Raw genomic sequence first — 23,077 nt, 5'->3', positions numbered from 1 at the left:
AGACCCCCTAGTATTAAATAACGGTTTCCAAAGTGGCTTCACTGGATTTAGCACCTCTCATATTTTACTGTATTCCTAGAAATGATCTGCGTCTTACCCTAGTTTCTAGTGTAGCTGAGGAACTACACAGTATTTTCATAAGAAATCTCTTTCTAGGATTGTTGCGTAAAGAAGCACTCATATATAAATACATTATTCAATAAAATTAAAGGAAATAGAGTGGGATAACTAGGATATAGCCAAGACAATGAGTCTCTGTATTCCAAAAATTTTAAAGACAACTCTTTTAGATGCTATATATTTAAAAAACTGACTTTTCACAGATAAAAAATGCTGGACAATACACATCAAATATTTGCAGAGCAAAATGAAGATACTCACCAAAAATCACTTCTTGTCGTTTGACCACATCTTTCTTTTGCTGTTTCAGAAACTTGTTGTCCACTATCCGGCTCCAGGACTCTGCTTCTAGCTGTTTGGAATCAATCTCAAAGTCTCCCATTAGTTGTCCTTCATTCATGTCTGTACCTACTCCTCAAAATATCAGAACTCAGTATCAGAATCTTGGGCCTGTAACTTCAAAAAACCCTAAAAACCTGGACTTTTCTTAGGGTGATAGATTTTGAAAGATAAAAATACTTGGCATTAATATAGGCTGCATATTAACTACCTGTTTGGGAGGGACGGACTCTACAGTCAAGATTTTGCTTAAGTCTGATAAACATCATATAAATTGAAAGTGATTAAAACATGAATCCAACATGATACACTAATTGGAAGGTACCTGGAAAATTTACATGTTTAGAAGTACAGGCTTGGAATTGCGCCTTGAGCTACATCTTAAATGCGCATAAAAAACTAGGGGAAGAAAAAGCTTTTGCATTACAGAGTATATCCACATTAAAAATCAAATGTCATCCTTCAATGAACTCCTATCAAACAATTGAACTGGAGAAGTCTGATTAGCGATTTATTATAAACCATTAGATCCTTCACAGACAATTTAGAATTTTCACAATTAGGAGCAAGGAAGAAGCAGGCAATATTTATTCCATTAAGCGTTGTATTCTAAGTAATGGCACATATAATCCTGTGGATGCATAAAATACAGGTCACGACCTGTTCTTACCCTCATCAGTAAGTGATTCTGTTGATTCATTGACCTTGCTGATTTTATTGAGTGAATCTGTTGAATGCGATAGGAATTTCCAAGTGTTTGATATATTCTCATCATTGCCAACTCTGGGGACAAAAAAGGACACATACTGTCAAATACATTCTGGTGAGCTATGGTTTGCTTTCTCTAATGAGTGTCTGAAAAATAAGCTCTAAAATGACAGCTGGTTCTAAGTACTACACTGAAGACAAGATTGTTTATGTCACATACATGGCAATATGCAACACTATTAACAAACACAGGAACTATATTTAATAACACTGCAAACTCAAATTCTTTAAACTTTCTGAGCCTCAGGAGTTTTTTTTTTTTAATGGTAGGTACCAAAGAGAACTCGCTTCCCACTTAACCACTACTTTTTTTGTTGTTGTACCTCAAGTAACTATAGACTAAGCACTTTTAATAAATCATATACTTGGACTTTCTCAACCCCAACTGAGCAGCTAGCACACAGTAGGCACCCAATAAATGTTTGCTGTATGACACAAAAGCTAGTAAAAGTCATTTAAAATTTAAAATTTTATTTAAAGACCAACTTTTTAAAGTAACAATGCAAACAAATTTTGAAAACATTACAACTTTGATAAGAAGGCCTTTGGAGATCATAAAAATACAAAGATAAACAAAACAAAATTAAAATACTTGATTTTCTTTTTAAAGGAGGAGAAAATATGAACCAGCACAGGGTTAGGAAATAGGAGAAAAAGGGAGATTTTGCATACTTTAATTAAGGATTTTCCTTCAATCTAGAGATGTAAGACATGTTCTGAGGCCTTCTTTTTTTTTTTGATATGGGCAGGCTCTGGGAATCAAACTGGGGTGAGAACTCTGCCACTGAGCCACTACTGCCCATACCTCTGAGAGGCCTACCTCTGAGATGACTTATTTTACTTGAGGGGAAGGCAGCATTTTACCCAAAGCAGTCGGGAACATCATATCAGCCCCGTGCTAACTGCTTGACAGCCATGGCCTGAACAGTTAGTGGATTGTTTTTGTAGCAACTTTTGTAGGGATCACAAAAGGTATTTAGTGCAAATGAAATAGTGGGAATATGACAGTAATGGCCCATCTTTGTATACGCATGACACCGACTTGAGCGACAAGAATAGAAAACAGATTTTTTAAAAGTAACAGAACCACGGGGTCTTTTCTGAACAATAAAAAAATAGCGTGACATCTGAAAATGTAAGTGGTTGCAACCAAAAATTCAAACTTAATTCATCCTTCTTACTCTCATTTTTGATCTAAAACATTATTTTAGAACTTATATTCTTCAAATGTGGGGCTGAATATGTGCGAAGTCCTAGAGCAATCTGGCCCAATAAATAGTGTTTAAAACAGTTCACTATTACAAAATGGCAGCATGACAATGTGTCAAAAATGCAATCCCCATTCTTCTCACCCGAAACACCCAATTTAAATATCAACCCATTATTTTACACATTTATTTCTAAAAGAAGGATCTTTTTGTCAAAGATACGATCATGCTCTTATTGTGTACTTGTCAACTGTGCTATCTTTAATTGCTCATTTACCCAGCAATGTTCTGTATGGAGACGCTTTTGGAAAGTGAGACACTCTGCTGGGACCGTCTATTAGCAAACATCGGGGCAGCAGTGGTTTCCTCTGCCAGGAGAATTGCTGATCGAGGGCGCTCCTTGGGTTGTGAGGCTGGAAAGGAAGAGAGAACACTAACTGAAGCATCACCTAGCCACACCTACTAGTGACTCATCTGACAAATGCCAAATAGCAGCAAAATGCTTTAAAACAGATTTGTCCTGGGAGTGTAAATTGGCACAAAAACTAGAGGATAATGTGACAATAACTACTGAAAGTGTAAATGCATATACTCTCTGATCCAGCAATTTCACTTTCAAGATATGGGTACTCTACAAGAATTACTTGTATATGTGTAAAATAATGCATGTCCAAAGTTATTCAATGCAACACTGTCAGTAAAAGCAAAATATTGGAAATGACACAAATATAAAAAGGGGACTGGTTAATAACTTATGGCATACCATACAATAGATAATTATGCAACTGCTTAAAGAAATTAAAGCAGCGCTCCATGTTCTGAAAGAGAAAGAGCTCTAAGATATATTAAGGGGAAAAAAAAGATCCTGGTGCAGAAGAAAGTATATCATAGATGGTCTTGCATGCTAAAGAAAAAAAAGGAAAACTGATAATCCAAATTGGTATTAGCTAAGTATTGTAATAAAGATAGAATTGCTTACGTTAGATACACAGCAATTTATCTGCATAAAGAACTCCGGGAAGATACATAAGAAACAAAAAGAGTGGTTATTTGTGGGAAACTAGGCAATGGGGATAAAGAATCATGATAAGCAGTATATGACTGAAATAAAACTGGGGCAGCTGTTATGACTTTACAATATTTCAGGACGATTTTGACTTAACAAAAATTAATTTCCAATTCAAATCCTAGTCAGAAGAAAGTGATAGCATAAAACCCAGAAACAAGATGCACTCCACTAGACCAGACCCTTGCTAAAGAAAGCACACAAGGAGTATTGAGTGGTGGTCCTGCTCCAGCAGAGAATAACAGCAATTGGCAGAAAAAGGAGCTATGCTTAAGTGTTAAAGAGCCTGGAGAAGCCCAGTTAGTAGGTAAGATTTGACAGAGGACGAACACTAATTCTTGAAGAATGCTAAGGATTTGGATAGATCAGAAAGAAAATAGGTCCTTCTAATGAGGACAACTGTATGAATGAAGACAGTAATGTCATGTAGTATTAATGTAAAAAGAAGACAATAAGGAGAGGAGGAAGCAAGTGGAGGATGTATATAAGTAACCAGTGAAAGGGTTGGAGCAGTGGAATGGAATCATGTTATGCAGAGTTTTAAAAGTTACACAGGACAACTTGCTTCTGAAAGGCAGCAGAGAGGGGTGAAAATAACAGTTTTTCCTTGCCAAAGCAATCTGTACTCCAATGGGGTAAAAGTTACTTAATATCGTTGAGCCTCAGTTTCCTTATTTGTGATGATGATGATGATAGCAGGAAATGCTAACACTTAAGGGGTGCCTATTACTAAGTACTTTGTAAGTGTGATCTCATATAAACCTTGGTACTAGTCCCTTTTTACTAAGGTGGAAAATAAATAAAGCACTGGAGGTTTAGTAAATATCTACACCATACAGTTGTAGAGCGGTGATGCTGAGACTCAAACTCACAATTTCAATTTGTAAATTTGCAATATTGTCTCTGTTGGTTAAAATGGGAATAAGAACACGTGGAGGTCAGAGATAACACAAATAAGGCATCTGGTATAACAGGTACTTTTTTTCTTCTTTTTTTCTTAACATGGGCAGGCACCGGGAATCAAACCCGGGTCTCTGGCATGGCAGGAGAGAACTCTGCCACTGAGCCACTGTGGCCCGCCCCATAACACGTATATAAAAGGTGTATGTTATTGGTTGGGAGATCACCAATTAACGTGCGTTATCAGTTTGGCAAAGATTATCTTCTAGTCATCTCATGCAAAGACTGATAAGATTAAACAGGTCTAAAGAGAATCCACACCCTTCTGCAGGGGCACAGACCAGGACAGCCATTCTGGAGCACTATCTGGAAGCACTTAGAGCAAGTATGTATTAGCCTATACCTTAGACTGGGTCTCCAATTTGAATCTGCACAGAATCACCTGGAGGGTCTATTCAGACACACAAGAGTGCTGGCCGCAGCACTGGAGTTTCTGATTCAGTAGGTCTGGGTAGAGTTCCAGAATCTGCATTTCTTAACTGGGCTGGGAACCACACTTTGAAATACTCTGCTTTAAGGAAATTCTTAGGTATCCAAGGGACCAGCTATGGTGATATTCACTTTTCTTTATAGTATTAGCTGGAGGCAACTTAAATATCATGTCTTTGGGGGAAATGATAATATGGTATATGTACATATGCACAGATTTCAAAAACAACATTGAGTAAAAAATATAAAAAACAATGTATAAGCAGAAGTCATGTTATATAATTTAAATTCCACATGCAAAACAATCATAGACATCTATCAAAGAGATACATATGTCTCTAGATATGTTAGATTAGAAGAACATAAGATTAAATATAATATAGTGGGTATTAAATAGGAGAAAGGAATGAGATACGTAATGGAGAATGAAAAGAGAAAAATACTAAGTAAAATAGAAACAATGGAACCTTACACAGATCTCTGAAAAAGACAGTGTGATTTATAATTCTGTGTGTCACCTGAGGTCCTTGAAAGCAACTCTATAGTTTATAAACAAGTTTAACAAGACCTAAAATGGTAAGGCACTAAAAGCAAACCCAATTTCTCTATTTACTAAATACGAAAGTGAGGTGGGCAAGGATTGAACAATTTGCATAAACACACAGGGCCAGGATGACACTTGTAAGAAGCTTGTAAGAATGATATACATTACTCTAGAAACCTTCAAAAAGAAGGTTTAATGATAGCTACTGGTCAATGAATCTGATGGATAAAACTGCAGGATTCTCTAATTTACCACAAAGTAGGTAATCAAATCTTGGTTAAGAACAGTGAATGAAAATCATACAAGTGTTTTTAAGTCCAGAACCAGAAAGTAAAAACAGGAATTAGAAGAGGTAGGATGAGCTACTTACACTTATTTCTCATAATGACTGTGGGTAGTGATGATGTGTCATGGGCCTGAAGGTTCCCTTTGGGCTGCTGAAAGTAAAAGAAAAACAATATATGAAGACAGCATTTTCAATTTATCTTTTGTCAGGTTTCAAGAAGCCTAGAATAGGAAGAGCCTCTTCTCACAGCTCAGCCTACTTTCCTCCTCTGTTCCTTGCTACTGGGTCTCAACATCCTGCCTCCTAGCCACCTGCTATCCTCTGGACCTGCTGGAACACTTGGATTCTACAGATGCTGTTTCTTCTCCCTGGAATGCTATTTTCACTTTCATGGACATGATATTCTATTTTAAGATTATTTAAGTAAGTGTTATCTCCTTGATAAAGCCGTCTATTAGCTCCTTTCTCCTCCTTGCCCAAGGTAGAGATTGGCAACCCATTAGAATCCAATACATACCTCCACACAGCTTTCATCTCATTTATGGTGATCCTACTTGTCTATCTTTCCTACAAGACTGCTGATTTCTTAAGAGCAGCATGTGTGCCTTTTTCATTTCTATTTCTCTAACGACTTGCATTTATAAGGTGCTAAATCCTTAGTTAAATGTTAATTCTAGTTAAGATTCCTTTGTTGTGGCATGTAACAAATATAAGTTAAGAAATTGCAAATTGAAGCATTTAAAACTGAGACACACTGTAAGTGAAATGATAAAAAATTACTTCCAATTTAAAATGGAATTCCCCCTTTAAGGCTGTATACTTATATGGGAGGAGCTATACCTCTCCTTATCATTCTACTGAACCTAGTATAATAGCAATAAATTACCATATCAGATATCACAAACTCAAATGCCTATCAGGTCAGGTAGGTGACAAAAATGAAAGAAGCACGGGGGTTAAGGAATGTGGCAATCTGGAACCTGTACACCCTGCCTAAAGAAAGCAGCAGCTGTTCAGCTCCAGTTGATTATTGCTTGCCATCTATCCCTCCAACATTTAAGAACCTATAAGTCAGACACCATTCTAGGTACACGGGATACATTCATGGAACAAAGATTCCTGTCATCAGAGTGCTTGGCAACTGTGAAGCTTACATTCTACTGGGAGTAAGATACAGACCATAAACAATAAACCTAATAAATAAATACACACTGTTAAATATCCTCTCTCAGAAGGTGATAAATACTATGGAAAAAAGGAAAAAGGGTAGGGTAAGGGGTATTAGTACTGCTGGGTGAGGGGAAATGTCAGTGGGCCCAGGGCTGCAAGATGCTCCAATTTTTCAGGAGAAATTAGAAACCTAAATTACATTTTTAAATGATTGCACTAACTCAAATTTAAAAAAAAACCACACATAAGCCAAACAAAATACATGTCCAATGGCTGAATAAGACTGGGGTTACAGAAGCCATTTCTACCCTAGATCAGTACCTCTCAAAGTGGGGTGCTTGGATCAGCATCATCTGGGAACTTGTTAGAAATGTAAATTCCTGGGCCCCACCCAAGACTTACAGAATCTAAAACTTGGAGTTGGGCCTAGCAAGCTGCCTTTTCACAAGCCCTGTAGATGATTCTGATGTATGCTTAGGTTTATGAGGACTGCACTAGATAAATGCATCTGGGTCTCAATGATGCAGCCCACAGTGTGCTAAGCACTCATGTAGATGTAGCTGGAGAGTAAAAAAGATAAGGATGTGTGACAGGAACACTGAAAATCACATGCTACCAGGCATGCTGGTAACCATAACACACCCCACCTCACCAGAAATACCAAAGCCCCTCATTTTCACCTGCTGCCCTTATGGTCCTGAATGAGGACACAAGTTGTGTAAACAGCAGAGTAGGTATGCAGACATGGTCATAAAGAAAACTTTAATAGTGACATGGAAATGATAAAATCACAGAGAAGTCTATACTTAGCATACAGAAGTTCTGAAGGCATTTTATTTCCCAAAAGTCTCAAATTCTTGAGTGTGTTATTCAAGAAGATAATTTCTCATTTTTGAGAAATATTATATTTTTAGTTATTTTGGTTTCAAAGTTGGCACCAAATGATTAAAATAAACAAAAACTACCACAAACCTCAACTTTCCCAACTCCTAAGGATATTACTGGATTAAACCTTTTTAAGTCTTCTTTTAGGCAGAAATGTCTTACCTTCATTTTTACTTTTGCACAGGAGGCTAGACTTTCTCTACATCCTTTGTGGACAAAAGCTCCGCAACCTGAAAAGAAAGCAAAACCCAAAGTAATATCAACTAAGCAAATAGACCCTAGATCCTGACTTTTCATCACTGTTATAAGCAGCATATGGATTTCCAAGTGAAGTCACTCACATATAAAAATGTGATTCTAATTGAAATAACAGATTGCAGTTGTCTTCTAGGAAGCAGGCCTGTGATGTCATTTGGAGGAGGAGAAAGAAGAACAGATGTAATTTCTGATTAACAAAAACTAGATGTCTGGAACTTCTCAGGCAGGAAGCTGAAAGGTTACCAAAAGCAAAAGTAAAAGTATCTGCCATCAATATGTAAGTCTAAGTCACTAACAAATAAGTAAATAAAGCCCCTAACAGGGGTTGTAAAATTTGCATGCCTATGCCACAGATAGAGTAGGGATCTGAAAAGCTAACTGTAGATACCTTTGTACTTCAGATCTTAACTACCCTGAGCTTTTTGAAACCCACCATCTGAGTCAAGAGCCACAGAAGAAATGTTCTTAGAAATACCCTAAAGCACCCTGACTCAAGAGAGGGTAGGAGATTTCCTGAAAGACAAAAGAGAACACAATTTGCCAAGAACACAATTTCATCTCAACTCTTTTATTACTCATTCCCTTGGTCTACAGAGACACAAAAATAAAAACCCAGCCCTCTGGGTCTCAGAGTGTCATCATAAGCTTGTACTGCTGCTATGAAGTCATAAAACAGAACTGTCAGGAGGCCAGGGGCAAAGTAGAAACAATAAAAGATTTGTTTGTGGACACTCAGATGAGGAGAGACCCTGCTGGGAAAGACTCACTCAGGAAATCAACAACAGATATCATCTGTTAAGCAATGTTTCACACACTGATTCAGGAAGTATTACAGGCCCTCTTTATGTCAATTCACTAATCATAGCCCTAGATGCTCTTTTAGCTTATATATAAATTATCTGGGGGGAGGGAGTGATGATGGGAAGGGCAGGATGCTAGAGAGAAGGCTGCCAGTATCCCAGATCCCAAAGCCCTTTTCCCGTCCTTCTACACGGTGGCTCCAATGCCCAAGTGGTTCACAGGCCTCTTCCACAATGCCACCCATCACTGGGTTGTGTGCTGTGCCCCTCTTATCTCTCTCCTTGGAGTGCTCCTCTAGATCCATTGCTAAATCTTCATTTAAGTCTCTGGCACAGTGCCTGAATCTTAGCACCCCTTCTAATGTCTAACTGTAGACTCTACATCTATCTTATCCAAAATCCAAGTGTCCTGACACAGCTTTGAAAACAGGTTGTGAAGAATGTCTGTCCAAGGGTCCTTGTGATTCTGTATGCTAGATCTCCTGAAGAAAGTGATGATTTTTTGAAATAAATCCCTCTGGATTTATAAACCCCAGCATGAACATAAAGTACATCCTTAGAAGGCTTTTCAATTTCTAAGTCATCTGAAGTATCACTGAGATAGACTTAACCTTTAGGGTGGGCCTAAGGAAGGACTGAGTAATCAGTAGGTCCAACTAGAAGAGTTTGGCTGATGCTACCACCATGAAAGAAGCCATCAAAAACAACTCCATTTTTTTCAACATGATGCCCTAGAACTGGAACTGGTCTTTTAGTCCTGGGGGTAAGGCAGGGTGAAACTTTTTCTGGGTCTTTTACTCTAAAGCATACCAACTCCCCCATCCCCCATTCTAATCTCTTCCAAGTTGATCCCTTGTGAAATTCACTGTTGGTTCATTTTCTGATGTTCAAACACCAAAGGAGACATCCAAGTTTATCTGCTAACAGCAGCATAAGGAGAGACTCTCCGGGAAAGGTTCACTCAGGAAATCAACTAAAGGAAAACACATGGGAGCTTCTGTCTCAGTCAAAGCTCTACTCTTGCTTCTAAAGTTTTTTTCTACAAGAGGAGGCTGCAAGGGGACTATCTGAGCACTATGCTCGTTGTTAACTTCTACTGTCTGTGATCATGACCATCTCCACATAAGACCTGAAGCTGTTCTGGAAGTCACAGAAAGAGGTGAAGCTTCTCTGAACGTTAATGCTAGGACTCCTCAGCAAAGTCCCATTTTGGGCACAAGGAGGGCCTTGCAGATAGAGAAGAATGACTCATTCTAATCAGTAAAAGGAAACATTCGAGGATATTTTTCTTAAGAATTGAAAACCACTGGCTCTCATTAATTTATCTAGTTCTCTTCTACTTGAAAACATGGAGAAACTTGGATAAAGAAATAACTGTTTTTACTACTGGGAGAAAGAACCACAAACAGAATTCCACATTACTCTTGAGATGCCAATGATATTATACCCTTCCATACGTATCATGAGACATAATCTGTATTTCAGGATCTAGTCTCTAAAGAATCTTGGCTAAAGAAAGTTAAGCCTCTATAGCCAAGGTCTTCCAGAAAGGGTCAAAGAGGGTATAGGTAAACTTGGACATTTGTCTTTGATTTGTATTTAAGACATTTTATTTTACAGTGCACTTTGCAAAATCCTTCAATGACTCTCCATCATCTTTAGGATAAAGCTCATACTTCTTATCACACTATATGAATATCGTGAAACTATTAAGAATGCCTCATAAAACAATCAGTAAAAGACAACCCAACAAAAAACGTACAAAGGCAGTTCACAAAAAACACAAAAAAGTGATGGACAGCATACAAATCAGTGAAATGCAAATTAAAACAACAAAGAAATACCATTTTGTATTTAACCAGTCTGGCCAAAATAAGTCTGCCAGTTCTAAGTACTGATGAGAATATGGTGCTGAAGGAACTCTCATCTGCAGATGGGTTCAGAAATTGGTTCATACACTTTGGAGGGTAATCTAGCAATATCTAGTAAAGCTGAAAATGTGTCCACTTTATGAACTAGCAATTCCCTTCTTGGTATGTAGCCCAGTGACACTCTAACACACCTGCAGAAGAATGTTCCCTGTAGCATTCTAATAGAGAAATCAGAAACAACACAAATGACTTAGTGTGCTGGTTTGAAAGGATGTGCGTACCCTTGGAAAGCCATGTTTTAATTAAAATCCCATTTCGTAAAGGCAGAATAATCCCTATTCAATACTGTATGCTTGAAACTATAATCAGATCATCTCCCTGGAGATGTGATTTAATCAAGAGTGGTTGTTGAGCTGGATTAGGTGACGACATGTCTCCACCCATTTGGGTGGGTCCTGATAAGTTTCTTGAGTCCTATAAAAGAGGAAACATTTTGGAGAATGAAAGAGATTCAGAGAGAACAGAGAAGAACAATGCAGCCATGAGAAGCAAAGAATCCACGAGCCAGAGATCTTTAGAGATGAAGAAGGAAAATGCCTCCCAGGGAGCTTCATGAAACTGGAAGCCAGGAGAGAAAGCTAACAGATGAAGCCATGTTTGCCATGTGCCCTTCGAGCTGAGAGGGAAGCCCTGACTGTGTTCGCCATGTGTCTTCTCACTTGAGAGAGAAACCCTGAACTTCATTGGCCTTCTTGAACCAAGGTATCTTTCCCTGGATGCCTTTGATTGGACATTTCTATAGACTTGTTGTAACTGGGACATTTTCTTGGCCTTAGAACTGTAAACTAGAAACTTATTAAATTCTCCTTTTTAAAAGCCATTCCGTTTCTGAAAAATTGCATTCTGGCAGCTAGCAAACTAGAACACTTAGCAAAACAGATCTGTTTTATTCATATAATGGAATCCTATATAAGAGTTAAAAGGCTCTAAGATCTATGTGTAGCAAGATGATGGACCCCCAAATTATAATGTTGAGGGAATAAAGCAAATTACAGAATGAGATGTACTATATGGTATCATTTATGTAAACTAAAAACACAAAAAAATATTTTTCATATGTGAGATAAAATTATAAAACAGACTACATATACACTGAACATAGGGGAATTCAATTTTAAATGTAATGATTTACTTCTTAAAAAACTAAAAATATCTGAAGCAATATGGCAAAATGTTATTCTTTCTACATTCTGAGTGACTGGTATATAAGGTGTTTGTTGTATTATCCATGGGGTATTTTGCAGTTGTATATTTCAAAATAAAGAAAAAAATACACATATATATACTAAACTCTAAGATCCTTCGAAGTTCCTTGGATTTCCTGATAAACATTTTCTTATCCTTTTCAAAAATCAATTTATCATATTTGTGATAAAGTATAAACAATTTTCAATTAGTGTTTTTATTTCTCACAGATATGAAATAGTCTTTCCTCTTTTAGTTTACTGAAAATCTCTAATATGTTAGGCACCTAAAGGCAATACAGGGAGTAGTGGATTAGTTTGAGAATTTGCCACTAATTCTGATCTACAAAAGTGATCAACCTGCACACTATGGACAGAACTTATTTCAAGTTGTGTTCTTCCTGTCCCTTTCTTCCAAAAGCCATTTCTAACACCACATGGAGAATTAAACAATAGCAACTGTCAAAAGAGTAGTGTTATCCCTATTTTTTTCAAACAGATTTTATTGTGGTAACATATAAATATAAAAAAACATAAAAATCACCTTTTCTATAATTTTTAAGTGTATAATTCAGTGGCAATAATTGAATTTACAATGTTTTGCAACCCTTGCCACTATGCTTTACCAAAACTTTTTTTTTCACCCAAATGGAAACACTGTATTCATTAAGCAGTAACTCCCAGTCCCCCTCCCTCTGGCCTCTGATAACCCTCTAGTCTATTTTGTGCCTCTACAAATTGCTTAGATATTTGATACAAAATAGGACCCTATGGTATTTTGTGTTCGGCTTCACTAAACATGATGTCTGCAACATTCATCCATATGGTAGCATGTGTCATAAGTTCATTCCTTTTTATGGCTCAACATTCTATTGTATGCATATACCATATTTTGTTTATCCATTTGTCTGTTGATGGACACTTGGGGTGTTTCCAACTTTTGGCTATTGTGAATAAAGTGCTGCTATGAATGCTGGTGTGCAAATATCTGTTTGAGTCCCTGCTTTCAATTCTTTGGGTACATTTCTAGAAGCAGGATTTCTGGGTCATATGGTAATTCTATGATTAACTTTCTGAGGAACTAATGACCCAAATTGTTTCCAGTGCTTTCACTTTTAAACAGACTTCATTAATACTCAACTACTCAGGGCAGTGTGAGAGATTTAAAAGACAACTCCAACTGATGAATCATAAAAGCAGAAATAACATTTAAAATGTGTTTCTAGTAAAGAACTTTGCACATAAATTCACTTTTTCAGTTAATGGAGACATGCCCTTAAACCCTCAACCCAGCTGAAATTTTTTTTTTTATTAATTTAAAAAAAATTAACACAACATTTAGAAATCATTCCATTCTACATATGCAATCAGTAATTCTTAATATCATCACATAGATGTAAGATCATCATTTCTTAGTACATTTGCATCGATTTAGAAAAAGAAATAGCAAGACAACAGAAAAAGAGATAAAATAATATAGAGAAAAAAATAAAAATACAAAAAATATATATAAAAAACAAACAAACAAAAACTATAGCTCAGATGCAACTTCATTCAGTGTTCTGAGTTTTTTTTTTTTAATTTTTTTATTAATCAAAAAAAAGAAAAGAAATTAACACAACATTTAGAAATCATTCCATTCTACACATGCACTCAGTAATTCTTAGTATCATCACATAGATGTATGATCATCATTTCTTAGTACATTTGCATCGATTTAGGAAAAGAACTAGCAAAACAGCAGAAAAAGATATAGAATGTTAATATAGAGAAGAGAATTAAAATAATAATACTAATAATATATATATAAAAAGGAAAAAGAAAAAAACAAAAACAAAAGATACAAACACACAAACAAACAAACAAAAAACCATATTTCAGGTGCAGCTTCATTCAGTGTTCCAACCTAGTTACATTACACTTAGGTATTATTGTGCTGTCCATTTTTGAGTTTTTGTATCTAGTCCTGTTGCACAGTCTGTATCCCTTCAGCTCCAATTACCCATTATCTTACCCTGTTTCTAACTCCTGCTGGTCTCTGTTACCAATGATATAGTCCAAGCTGATTCTCGAATGTCGGTTCACATCAGTGGGACCATACAGTATTTGTCCTTTAGTTTTTGGCTAGACTCACTCAGCATAATGTTCTCTAGGTCCATCTATGTTATTACATGCTTCATAAGTTTAGTCTGTCTTAAAGCTGCATAATATTCCATCGTAGGTGTACGCCACAGTTTGTTTAGCCACTCATCTGTTGATGGGCATTTTGGCTGTTTCCATCTCTTTGAAGTTGTAGATAATGCTGCTATAAACACTGGTGTGCAAATGTCCGTCTGTGTCTTTGCCCTTAAGTCCTTTGAGTAGATACCTAGCAGTGGTATTGCTGGGTCGTAATCCATTCTGCCATTCTATGTCTTTTGATTGGGAAATTCAGTCCATTAACTTTTAGTGTTATTACTGTTTGGATAATATTTTCCTCTACCATTTTGGCTTTTGTATTATATATATCATATCTGATTTTCCTTCTTTCTACACTTTACTCCATACCTCTCTCTTCTGTCTTTTCATATCTGACTCTAGTGCTCCCTTTAGTATTTCTTGCAGAGCTGGTCTCTTGGTCACAAATTCTCTCAGTGACTTTTTGTCTATAAATGTTTTAATTTCTCCTTCATTTTTGAAGGACAATTTTGCTGGATATAGGAGTCTTGGTTGGCAGTTTTTCTCTTTTAGTGATTTAAATATATCATCCCACTGTCTTCTAGCTTCCATGGTTTCTGCTGAGTAATCTACACATAGTCTTATTGGGTTTCCCTTGTATGTGACAGATTGTTTTTCTCTTGCTGCTTTCAAGATCCTCTCTTTCTCTTTGACCTCTGACATTCTAACTAGTAAATGTCTTGGAGAACGCCTATTTGGGTCTATTCTCTTTGGGGTGCGCTGCACTTCTTGGATCTGTATATTCAGGTCTTTCATAAGAGTTGGGAAATTTTCAGTGATAATTTCTTCCATTAGTTTTTCTCCTCCTTTTCCCTTCTCTTCTCCTTCTGGGACACCCACAACACGTATATTTGTGCGCTTCATATTGTCATTCAGTTCCCTGATTCCCTGCTCAAGTTTTTCCCTTCTTTTCCCTATAGTTTCTGTTTCTTTTTGGAATTCAGTTGTTCCATCCTCCAGTTCACTAATTGTAGCTTCTGTCTCTTTAGATCTACCATTGTAGGTATCCATTGTTTTTTCCATTTTTTCTTCTTTGTCCTTCACTCCCACAAGTTCTGTGATTTGTTTTTTCAGATTTTCTATTTCTTCTTTTTGTTCAGCCCATATCTTCTTCATGTCCTCCCTCAATTTATTGATTTGGTTTTTGAAGAGTTTTTCCATTTCTGTTCGTATATTCAGCATTAGTTGTCTCAGCTCCTGTATCTCATTTGAACTATTGGTTTGTTCCTTTGATTGGGCCATATCTTCAATTTTCCGAGCGTCATCCATTATTTTCTGCTGGTGTCTGGGCATTTGATCAGATCTCCCTGGGTGTGGGACCCAGCTGGTTGAAAGGTTTTTCTGTGGAATCTCTGGGCTCTGTTTTTCTTTTCCTGCCCAGTAGGTGGCGCTCGTGGCGGTCGTTTGTCTGCGGGGCAGTCGGCCCGGGAAACCGCGCGTGGAGGCGGGGGTCGCTGGCCGTGGCTTGGGGGAGTGCCGGTCCAAATTGCCCAGCTGGCCCGAGACGCCAAGCGTGACGGGAGGGCCCCGCTATCCAATGTTCCCAGTCAGACCGGGGAGCCACCTGCGTGGAGGGGACCCCAGACGCCAGCCACCCCAGCCGGGAAAACGTGCACCCCTCGGGTATCTCACAGCAGTGGATTCTCCCTACCCGTTCAGCCGTTCCAGAATGGGGTACGCTGTCTTTTTTGGTCTCTGTTGTGACTCCAAGCCAGCATTTGCTGGAATCACCCAATCTCCTGGTTTCATCCTGGTCACACTGCTGCCCACTGCTATCACCTGTCCAACGCCTTCATTCCCTCCAACAGCAGGCAGCTTGGGAAGGAGGCCATAATTTCCTTGGATCATATTTATGTCAGATGGATTGACAGAGGCCGCCAGCATCTTCACATGGACATCTGATCTGCCCACAGCAGCCAGGTCCACGTTCTTCAGTTCGACGACCTTGGGTGGATCTCCGTGGTGCGCATAGATCAATGCCCGGACCCGGGAGGACTGGGTGGATGCGGAGCAGGATGATGCTTTCGGCTCATGGCGGCCTGAAGCCGGTAGAAGGCACAGCCGCAGCAGGCCCCGGGCTCTAGCCCAGTACCTGTTCTGAGTTTTTGTATCTAGTCCTGTTGCACAGTCTGTATCCCTTCAGCTCCAATTACCCATTATCTTATCCTGTTTCTAACTCCTGATAGTCTCTGTTATCAATGACATATTCCAAGTTTATTCTCTAATGTCAGTTCATATCAGTGGGACCATACAGTATTTGTCCTTAAGTTTTTGGCTAGTCTCACTCAGCATAATGTTCTCTAGGTCCATCCATGTTATTACATGCTTCATAAGTTTATTCTGTCTTAAAGCTGCATAATATTCCATTGTATGTATATACCACAGTTTGTTTAGCCACTTGTCTGTTGATGGACATTTTGGCTGTTTCCATCTCTTTGCAATTGTAAATAATGCTGCTATAAACATTGGTGTGCAAATGTCCATTTGTGTCTTTGCCCTTAAGTTCTTTGAGTAGATATCTAGCAATGGTATTGCTGGGTCGTATGGCAATTCTATATTCAGTTTTTTGAGGAACCGCCAAACTGCCTTCCACAGTGGTTGCACCATTTGACATTCCCACCAACAGTGGATAAGTGTGCCTCTTTCTCCGCATCCTCTCCAGCACTTGTCATTTTCTGTTTTGTTGATAATGGCCATTCTGGTGGGTGTGAGATGATATCTCATTGTGGTTTTGATTTCCAGCTGAAATTTTAATATGCTCTATATTATGGTCTCAAGTCTTAGTGATAAACAGTTTGTATGGACATCTGCTCAACATATTTAAGTGCCTACTTGAAAAACACTCAAACTTGTTACCAAGTTATCTTAGACTAGTTCAGTGTTGGTTTTAGTGCTGTGTATGGATAATTTAGAAACTTCAGCCCCCTCGGACACTGACCAAAGCTATAAGGTTAAAATCTTTTTCTCTATTGTGAAAAACAATTACCAAGAACACAAGAATTAAAGACAAATCTAATACATTTTCAAGCTCTCTGCAATAACCATACCAAGTTTTAAAGGAAATTAAAGAAGAATTATCTGGCTCTTTTCTTTCTTTCTTTTTTTTAAGATTTCCTAACAGCAGTAAGCAATATGCTTTCCTTTTCCAAAGTTCTTCAAAAAAGTCTCAGTACAGTGGTAGTGAACAGAGCCGACCCCTAATTAAATTCTGCCAAACATAAAAGCTAACAGATCAGATATCATCTTTTTTTTTCTCTACAAGGAGGCATCAAACAAAAGACTATGAAGCAAAACCCACATAATTGGGAACTATCATCTAGTTTTTTTTCCTGCCACCCCACCACAGATCTTTGGTGAACTGTCATATACCAGGCATTCTTTCTCTTTCAGGAGAAAAATAAGGCAAACAACTGGAGAGACTAGCTTAAGAAGGTCAGCTTTACAAAGGAAGGATAAGAGGAGTGGTCATGCTAAACTGAAATCACATTATGGAATGGCATGGCCAGTAAAGGATTGTCTACAAGGAAGGATCCTTCTCCAAGCTGAGTTCTGTCACAGTTCTGGAGTCAGGGGTCTTCCGTTACTTCAGACACTGATCCTCATTAGAGAACATGCTCAAGAGTTTTGGCTGTTCTACCTACTAGAAGCACATCTGAGCAGAAAAACCTATCTGGGAGAAATTCTCTGAACTTCTTAAGGATACAGGTTGTAGCTACTTTTTTTTTTTTTTTTTTTTTTGCATGGGCAAGCACTGGAAATCCAACCCACACCTCTGGCAGGGCAGGGGAGAACCCTGCCTGCTGAGCCAATATGGCCCGCCCCAGGTTGTAGTTACTTTTAAGGAAAGAAATGTACATCTTCCTCTGATCACTTCAACTCTAACCCTACAAAATGAAAATAAAACAAACAACAACAAAAACAACAGCTAAAAACATTCTAATATGAACAATTCATAAATAATACAAGCTCCAGAATTCTTTCTGTAACTGCTTGTTTAAAATCTTTAAGGAATGTGAGCACTGGCCCAGACTGGAAGAGTTCAAATGCAAAAGGCATGCATGTAAGCTGTTTTTGGTAGCTGGTGTCATAACCACAGTGCTGATGTATGGAACAAGATGAAAGCCACAAAAAAGGCCCAAATCACCTCAGCTGAAGTGCTCAGAACAGCAGTTTTCATAAGAACACTGGTAAACAAGAAACAAAATGGAACTGTTCTGCCCGAATAAAAATGGACTTTACCACTCAGGCTCTTCTTTTGCCCCTTCCTTTACCTAAATAACAAACTTACTTTCTTTCATCAACTACGATACTTTACTATCTCATATTAGCACTGTAATCTATTTATCCAGATTGCTGCTTTTCCTGATGAAATAAATACAAAGCAAAATCTAACTATCATGCACATCTTAAACTCTTAAGCCTCCTATCTAGACTGCAGCTCGTCTACTTGCTTTTTTTAAATTGAGAAACAACCTATCACAAAAGTATTTAGAAGCTGCTAATATAACAGAAAATAAGTCAACATTAACCTTAATAAAATATACATCTGTTAAAATGAAACAAAGCAAGAACTACTGGCAAGTTACAAAAACCAGAATATAACTGATTCCTTATTCTGAGGGACTCTATCAAGCTTTCCAAAGACCAAATTAGTTGTGGCAGCTAGAGAGAGTAGCTAATTAGAGAAAGTATTATTTACACAACTAAAGAGATGAGAATTGGAAAGACACTCTCCACTTATTCCCTTCCCTTGTTAGGGTCACCTAATTCTACATCAAGAATAGAATTTTGATTGAGACAAAATCTTCCAGGTTTTCTCCTAACTCAAATTCCTGTGAAGCCTAGCAAGGTCTCAGGCTTTGCTTCTGTTGTTCTTTTCTCCAGGGAGCTATAGGGATGCTTTGCTCCCTGTTATCTCTGTGACTATGACCATTTCCACATAAGACCACAATAGGTCTTAGCTTTCACTCAAGATTATGATGTCAGGTGTGTTCAGTGGAGTTTAGAGATGTTGATTTGTTTTCAAACATTTCATCCTGTTGAATCTCTTAGTACTTGCATGCAGAAGGACACTCCAGCTAAAGACTTTTCGACGACAAGCAAATACATATAAACCAACATAATATAACACCATCATGAATTACATGCTGATCTTTCTAAACTATAAGTCAAAGCCTGACCGAGTCCTACAACTCATTAGCAAAAAGACAAACAACCCAATTAAAAATAGGCAAAAGTCTTGACTAGATTCTCCAGACAAATCATACCAACGGTTAAGCAAAGGAAAAGATGCTCTGTCATCTGCCATCAGGGAAATGCAAATCAAAACCACAGTAAGATACCATTTCACACCCAGAAGAATGACTATTTTTTTTTCTTTAAACAATGGGAAATAAAAATATTGGCAAGGATGTGGAGAAATAGGAACCCCTGTTCATTGTTTGTGTAAATGTAAAATGGTGCAGCTACTGTGGAAAGCAATTTGGTGGTTCTTCAGAAGGTCAAGTATAGAATTATACTAGCCAGGAATCTTACTTCTAGGTATGTATCTGAATAAGTTGAAAGTAGGGACTTATACAGATACTTGCACACTGATGTTCCCAGCAGCATTATTCAAAATTGTCAAAAGATGGAAGTGGCCTAAGTGTCCATGAACTGATGAATGGGTAAAAAAATGTGGTATATACACATAATGGAGTATTATTCAGCTGTAAAAGGGAATAAAATTCTGATATGTGCAAAAACATGGATGAACCTCACAGACACCATACTGGGTGAAATAAGCCAGACACAGAAGGATGAATATTCTATGATCTCACTTACATTAAATAATTAGAATATGAAAATTCAGTCAGAAATCAGAATGCAGGTTATCAGGGGCTGAGGTACAGGTGGGGAATGCTTAATTGGTACACAGCTTCTGTTGAGAGCCATGGAAAAGTTTTGGTAATGGAGAATGGTGATGGCAGCACAACACTGTGAATATAATTAACATCACTGAACTGTATACTTGAAAGTGGTTAAGATGTGGAATTTTGTTGTATACATGTTACCATTAAAAAAAAAAAAAGCCCATAGAACTAACATAACACAAAGAGTAAACCCTAATATAAACTATGGACTTAAGTTAATAAATAATTATAATAATATTAGTTCATCTACTATAACAAAGTTACCATATTAATGCAAAATATAATAGGAAAAATGTGTGGGTGGGGGGGGTGGTATCTATGGGACTATACTTTCTACATAATTTCTCTGTAGATAAAAACAAAAACAAAACAAAGTTATATTAAACCCAAATGGAGTTCTTTTCTTGTGAAAACAGAATGGTGTCCTAGGAGCATATGCCCCTGGCATCTGGGGGTTTGCAGCATTTCCCGAGACCTTTGGAAAGATTCTGAACATGTGAAGGTATGGAAGAAAGGAAAAACACATTCAGAGCCCCCAAATTACTCATATTTTCCACTTCCTGCCAAGATAACAGATGGTGCTCCGTACACACAACATTCATTGCAGGCTCTGTTCTTCAGGAAGCTGGAGACAATCAGCCAATTACTTTCGTTCCTTTGGGAAAATGACACACTGCTCCTCTGCCTTTAAGGCTTCACTTTTTTTTTTTTCTTTTTATAAGAGGTAGGTCGTACATTGGCATACACAAACCTTAATGCCCCCACTAAATGTGAAGGCTATTTCACCACTACCTCTGGAACTGGGTGCAAAGCTCCTAGGTTTCTGATGGGGAGGGGGGCAGTATTCCATTAAAACTGTTCCTCTGACTCTTAGGTACATACTAGTGGTATAATCACATCATACCAAGCAGTTTCTTTTTGGTGTCTGATTCTTTTCAGCTTAAACTTCAAAAACGTTAACTCTTTTTCCTTGTTTTAGCTGAGAGGCAGAATTAAAATAACTTGTGACATTTAGATCAAGCTATTACTATATATCAAAGAACCACTGAGAACCAACTTGGCAAAGGGACATTATGACACTCCCCACTTGACCTCTAAAAAAACACTCTAGTGACGACACACTGGATTTCATTAATTTGTTTCCAGAAGAAGCAGACTCCTTGGGTGACTTAATATTAAAATTTACACGTTAAATTTAAAAAGTCTCACTGATACTTTAAGTATAAAACTAGTAGCCAATCTACAATCTCACTAGTTTTCTACTTTAAAAAGTCTTAAATGAAATAAAAGTCATATACTGTGTGCCAAAAAGCATGTAAAAGATTTAGTACAGATTTATTTTCTGAGTTTGCAATTTTTTATATTTACTGTAAGTCAATCAATGGGAACAATGAAATACAGCCAAGAAGGGAAAAATTCAGCTGTTTTTACGTAGAAATATTGTACATACAAAATCAATGGCATTATATAACTAAAGACACTGATGTCTTAGACGGTTCTTCAAACCTGAACTTAAAATTGAAAAGTTACAGAAAGATACATCCATTCACTATAAACACAAGCCAATGGTTCTTAATCTACTGTTCTTTATTTATAGCACAAAGAAAAAGGTTCTTTAAAATAGATTTTCCATATCTTTTACCCCTACATCTCCTGATAATATTCGGTATCACAATTCAGAACTTAGAGTTGGTACAATCAGCTATGCTTCTTAATCAAGTTGGTGCTGAGGGGGCGATGCTCCTGAAGCCTTTTCCCAGGCTGATTATTTTCCAGTAATAATTTTGCTCTCTGTCCATTAAATTCTTAAATACCAAGATATTTTACACTTGCATCAGGGACAAACTGACAAGCAATCAGAAAAACCCTAAAAACTATCAGTGACCCAGGATTTACATTTTGTTTTTACTCATACAAATAATATATAAATATATTCTTTAAAAATTCTAACAGCTTAAAAGTATGGAGTAAAAAGTTAATTCCCTGCACTCTCTCCTCGCTTATATCTCTTTTTCTAAATTGTTAACAATTTATCCTTTTGCATATTTTTTCATATCTCTATAAAGAAAGATTCAACAAATGACTAGGACCGCTGAATCATTATACTGCTATTTCTTTAAAAAAAAAAAAAAAGAAATGCTGTTTGCTTATTTGTTTTCCATAAATTAGAATTCTACTGTACATAGTATTCATACCAAAATCTCTTAGATATACCTTTTTGTACCTGTAGACCTATTCCATTGATTGGCAAGCTTTCATCCGAGGGTCATATTAGGCCCACAGCCTGTTTTTGTAAATAAAATCTTTTTGGAATACACACCAATTCCATTTTTAATGTAATACACATGGCTGTTTTGGTGCTACAAGGGAGCAGAGCATCAAGTAGCCATAAAAGAGATTTGATGGCCAGCAAAGGGTAACGATTTAACTACCAGTACATTTAGAGAAAAAGTTTGCTGACTCCTGATTTATTCTGTTCTTTTTATTGTCTGCCCAAAATAATAAATACACCATATTTTACTGATGGATGTTTAGGTTGCTTTCTATTTTTGTAATAAACATGCACTAAGGATTAAACTTGATAACTCTTTTTATAAGCCACTGTGTAAGCAGCTTAAGAAAAGTTCCTGGGACACAGTAGGGACTCAGTAAATATCTGTCAACTAATCCACTTTGAGTAAAACATGGTACCAAGCCCAGTATCTTTAAAAGTTTGGGCAACTATTCTCTGATGAATGGCTTCATTTAAGATCAGGGCTATAAGCACATACTTACTGATAGTTAATGTAAAAAATAAATCCAATCTGAAAGCCATCAAGTCTTTCATCAAGCATATTCACCCAGCTCTATCATCTTATTAAAACAGGCAATAGAAAAGAAGCTACAGTACTCCTTTATAAACAAATACAAATCCAAACACCCTGAGGGGGCAACATACTGCAATATCTGAAAATTTTCCATAAAGATCCTTCAATGACTATTTTTAATCTTTTTTTTTAA

At 37.3% G+C, this 23,077-nt stretch overlaps 1 protein-coding gene across 12 annotated transcripts in view; it reads right to left on the bottom strand.

The window, feature by feature from the left end:
- AKAP13 (A-kinase anchoring protein 13) overlaps positions 1-23,077 on the bottom strand; it is a 387,549-nt gene that overhangs the window by 24,718 nt on the left and 339,754 nt on the right. For 9 of the 12 annotated variants that reach the window (XM_077124122.1, XM_077124126.1, XM_077124128.1 and 6 more), the window contains 5 exons: positions 7,938-8,005; positions 5,805-5,871; positions 2,713-2,848; positions 1,130-1,242; positions 382-534 (listed from right to left, as the gene is read on the bottom strand). In XM_077124122.1, the coding sequence (XP_076980237.1) occupies positions 382-534; positions 1,130-1,242; positions 2,713-2,848; positions 5,805-5,871; positions 7,938-8,005 (537 nt within the window). The remainder of the gene's footprint in view (positions 1-381; positions 535-1,129; positions 1,243-2,712; positions 2,849-5,804; positions 5,872-7,937; positions 8,006-23,077) is intronic. The other 3 variants (XM_077124127.1, XM_077124130.1, XM_077124125.1) reach the window with 2 other exon arrangements.

This window comes from Tamandua tetradactyla, chromosome 12 (assembly GCF_023851605.1).
Source record: "Tamandua tetradactyla isolate mTamTet1 chromosome 12, mTamTet1.pri, whole genome shotgun sequence".
Lineage (NCBI taxonomy): Eukaryota > Metazoa > Chordata > Mammalia > Pilosa > Myrmecophagidae > Tamandua > Tamandua tetradactyla.
Note: the sequence above shows the minus strand (reverse complement) of the source record. Positions and strands in the feature narration are given on the sequence as shown.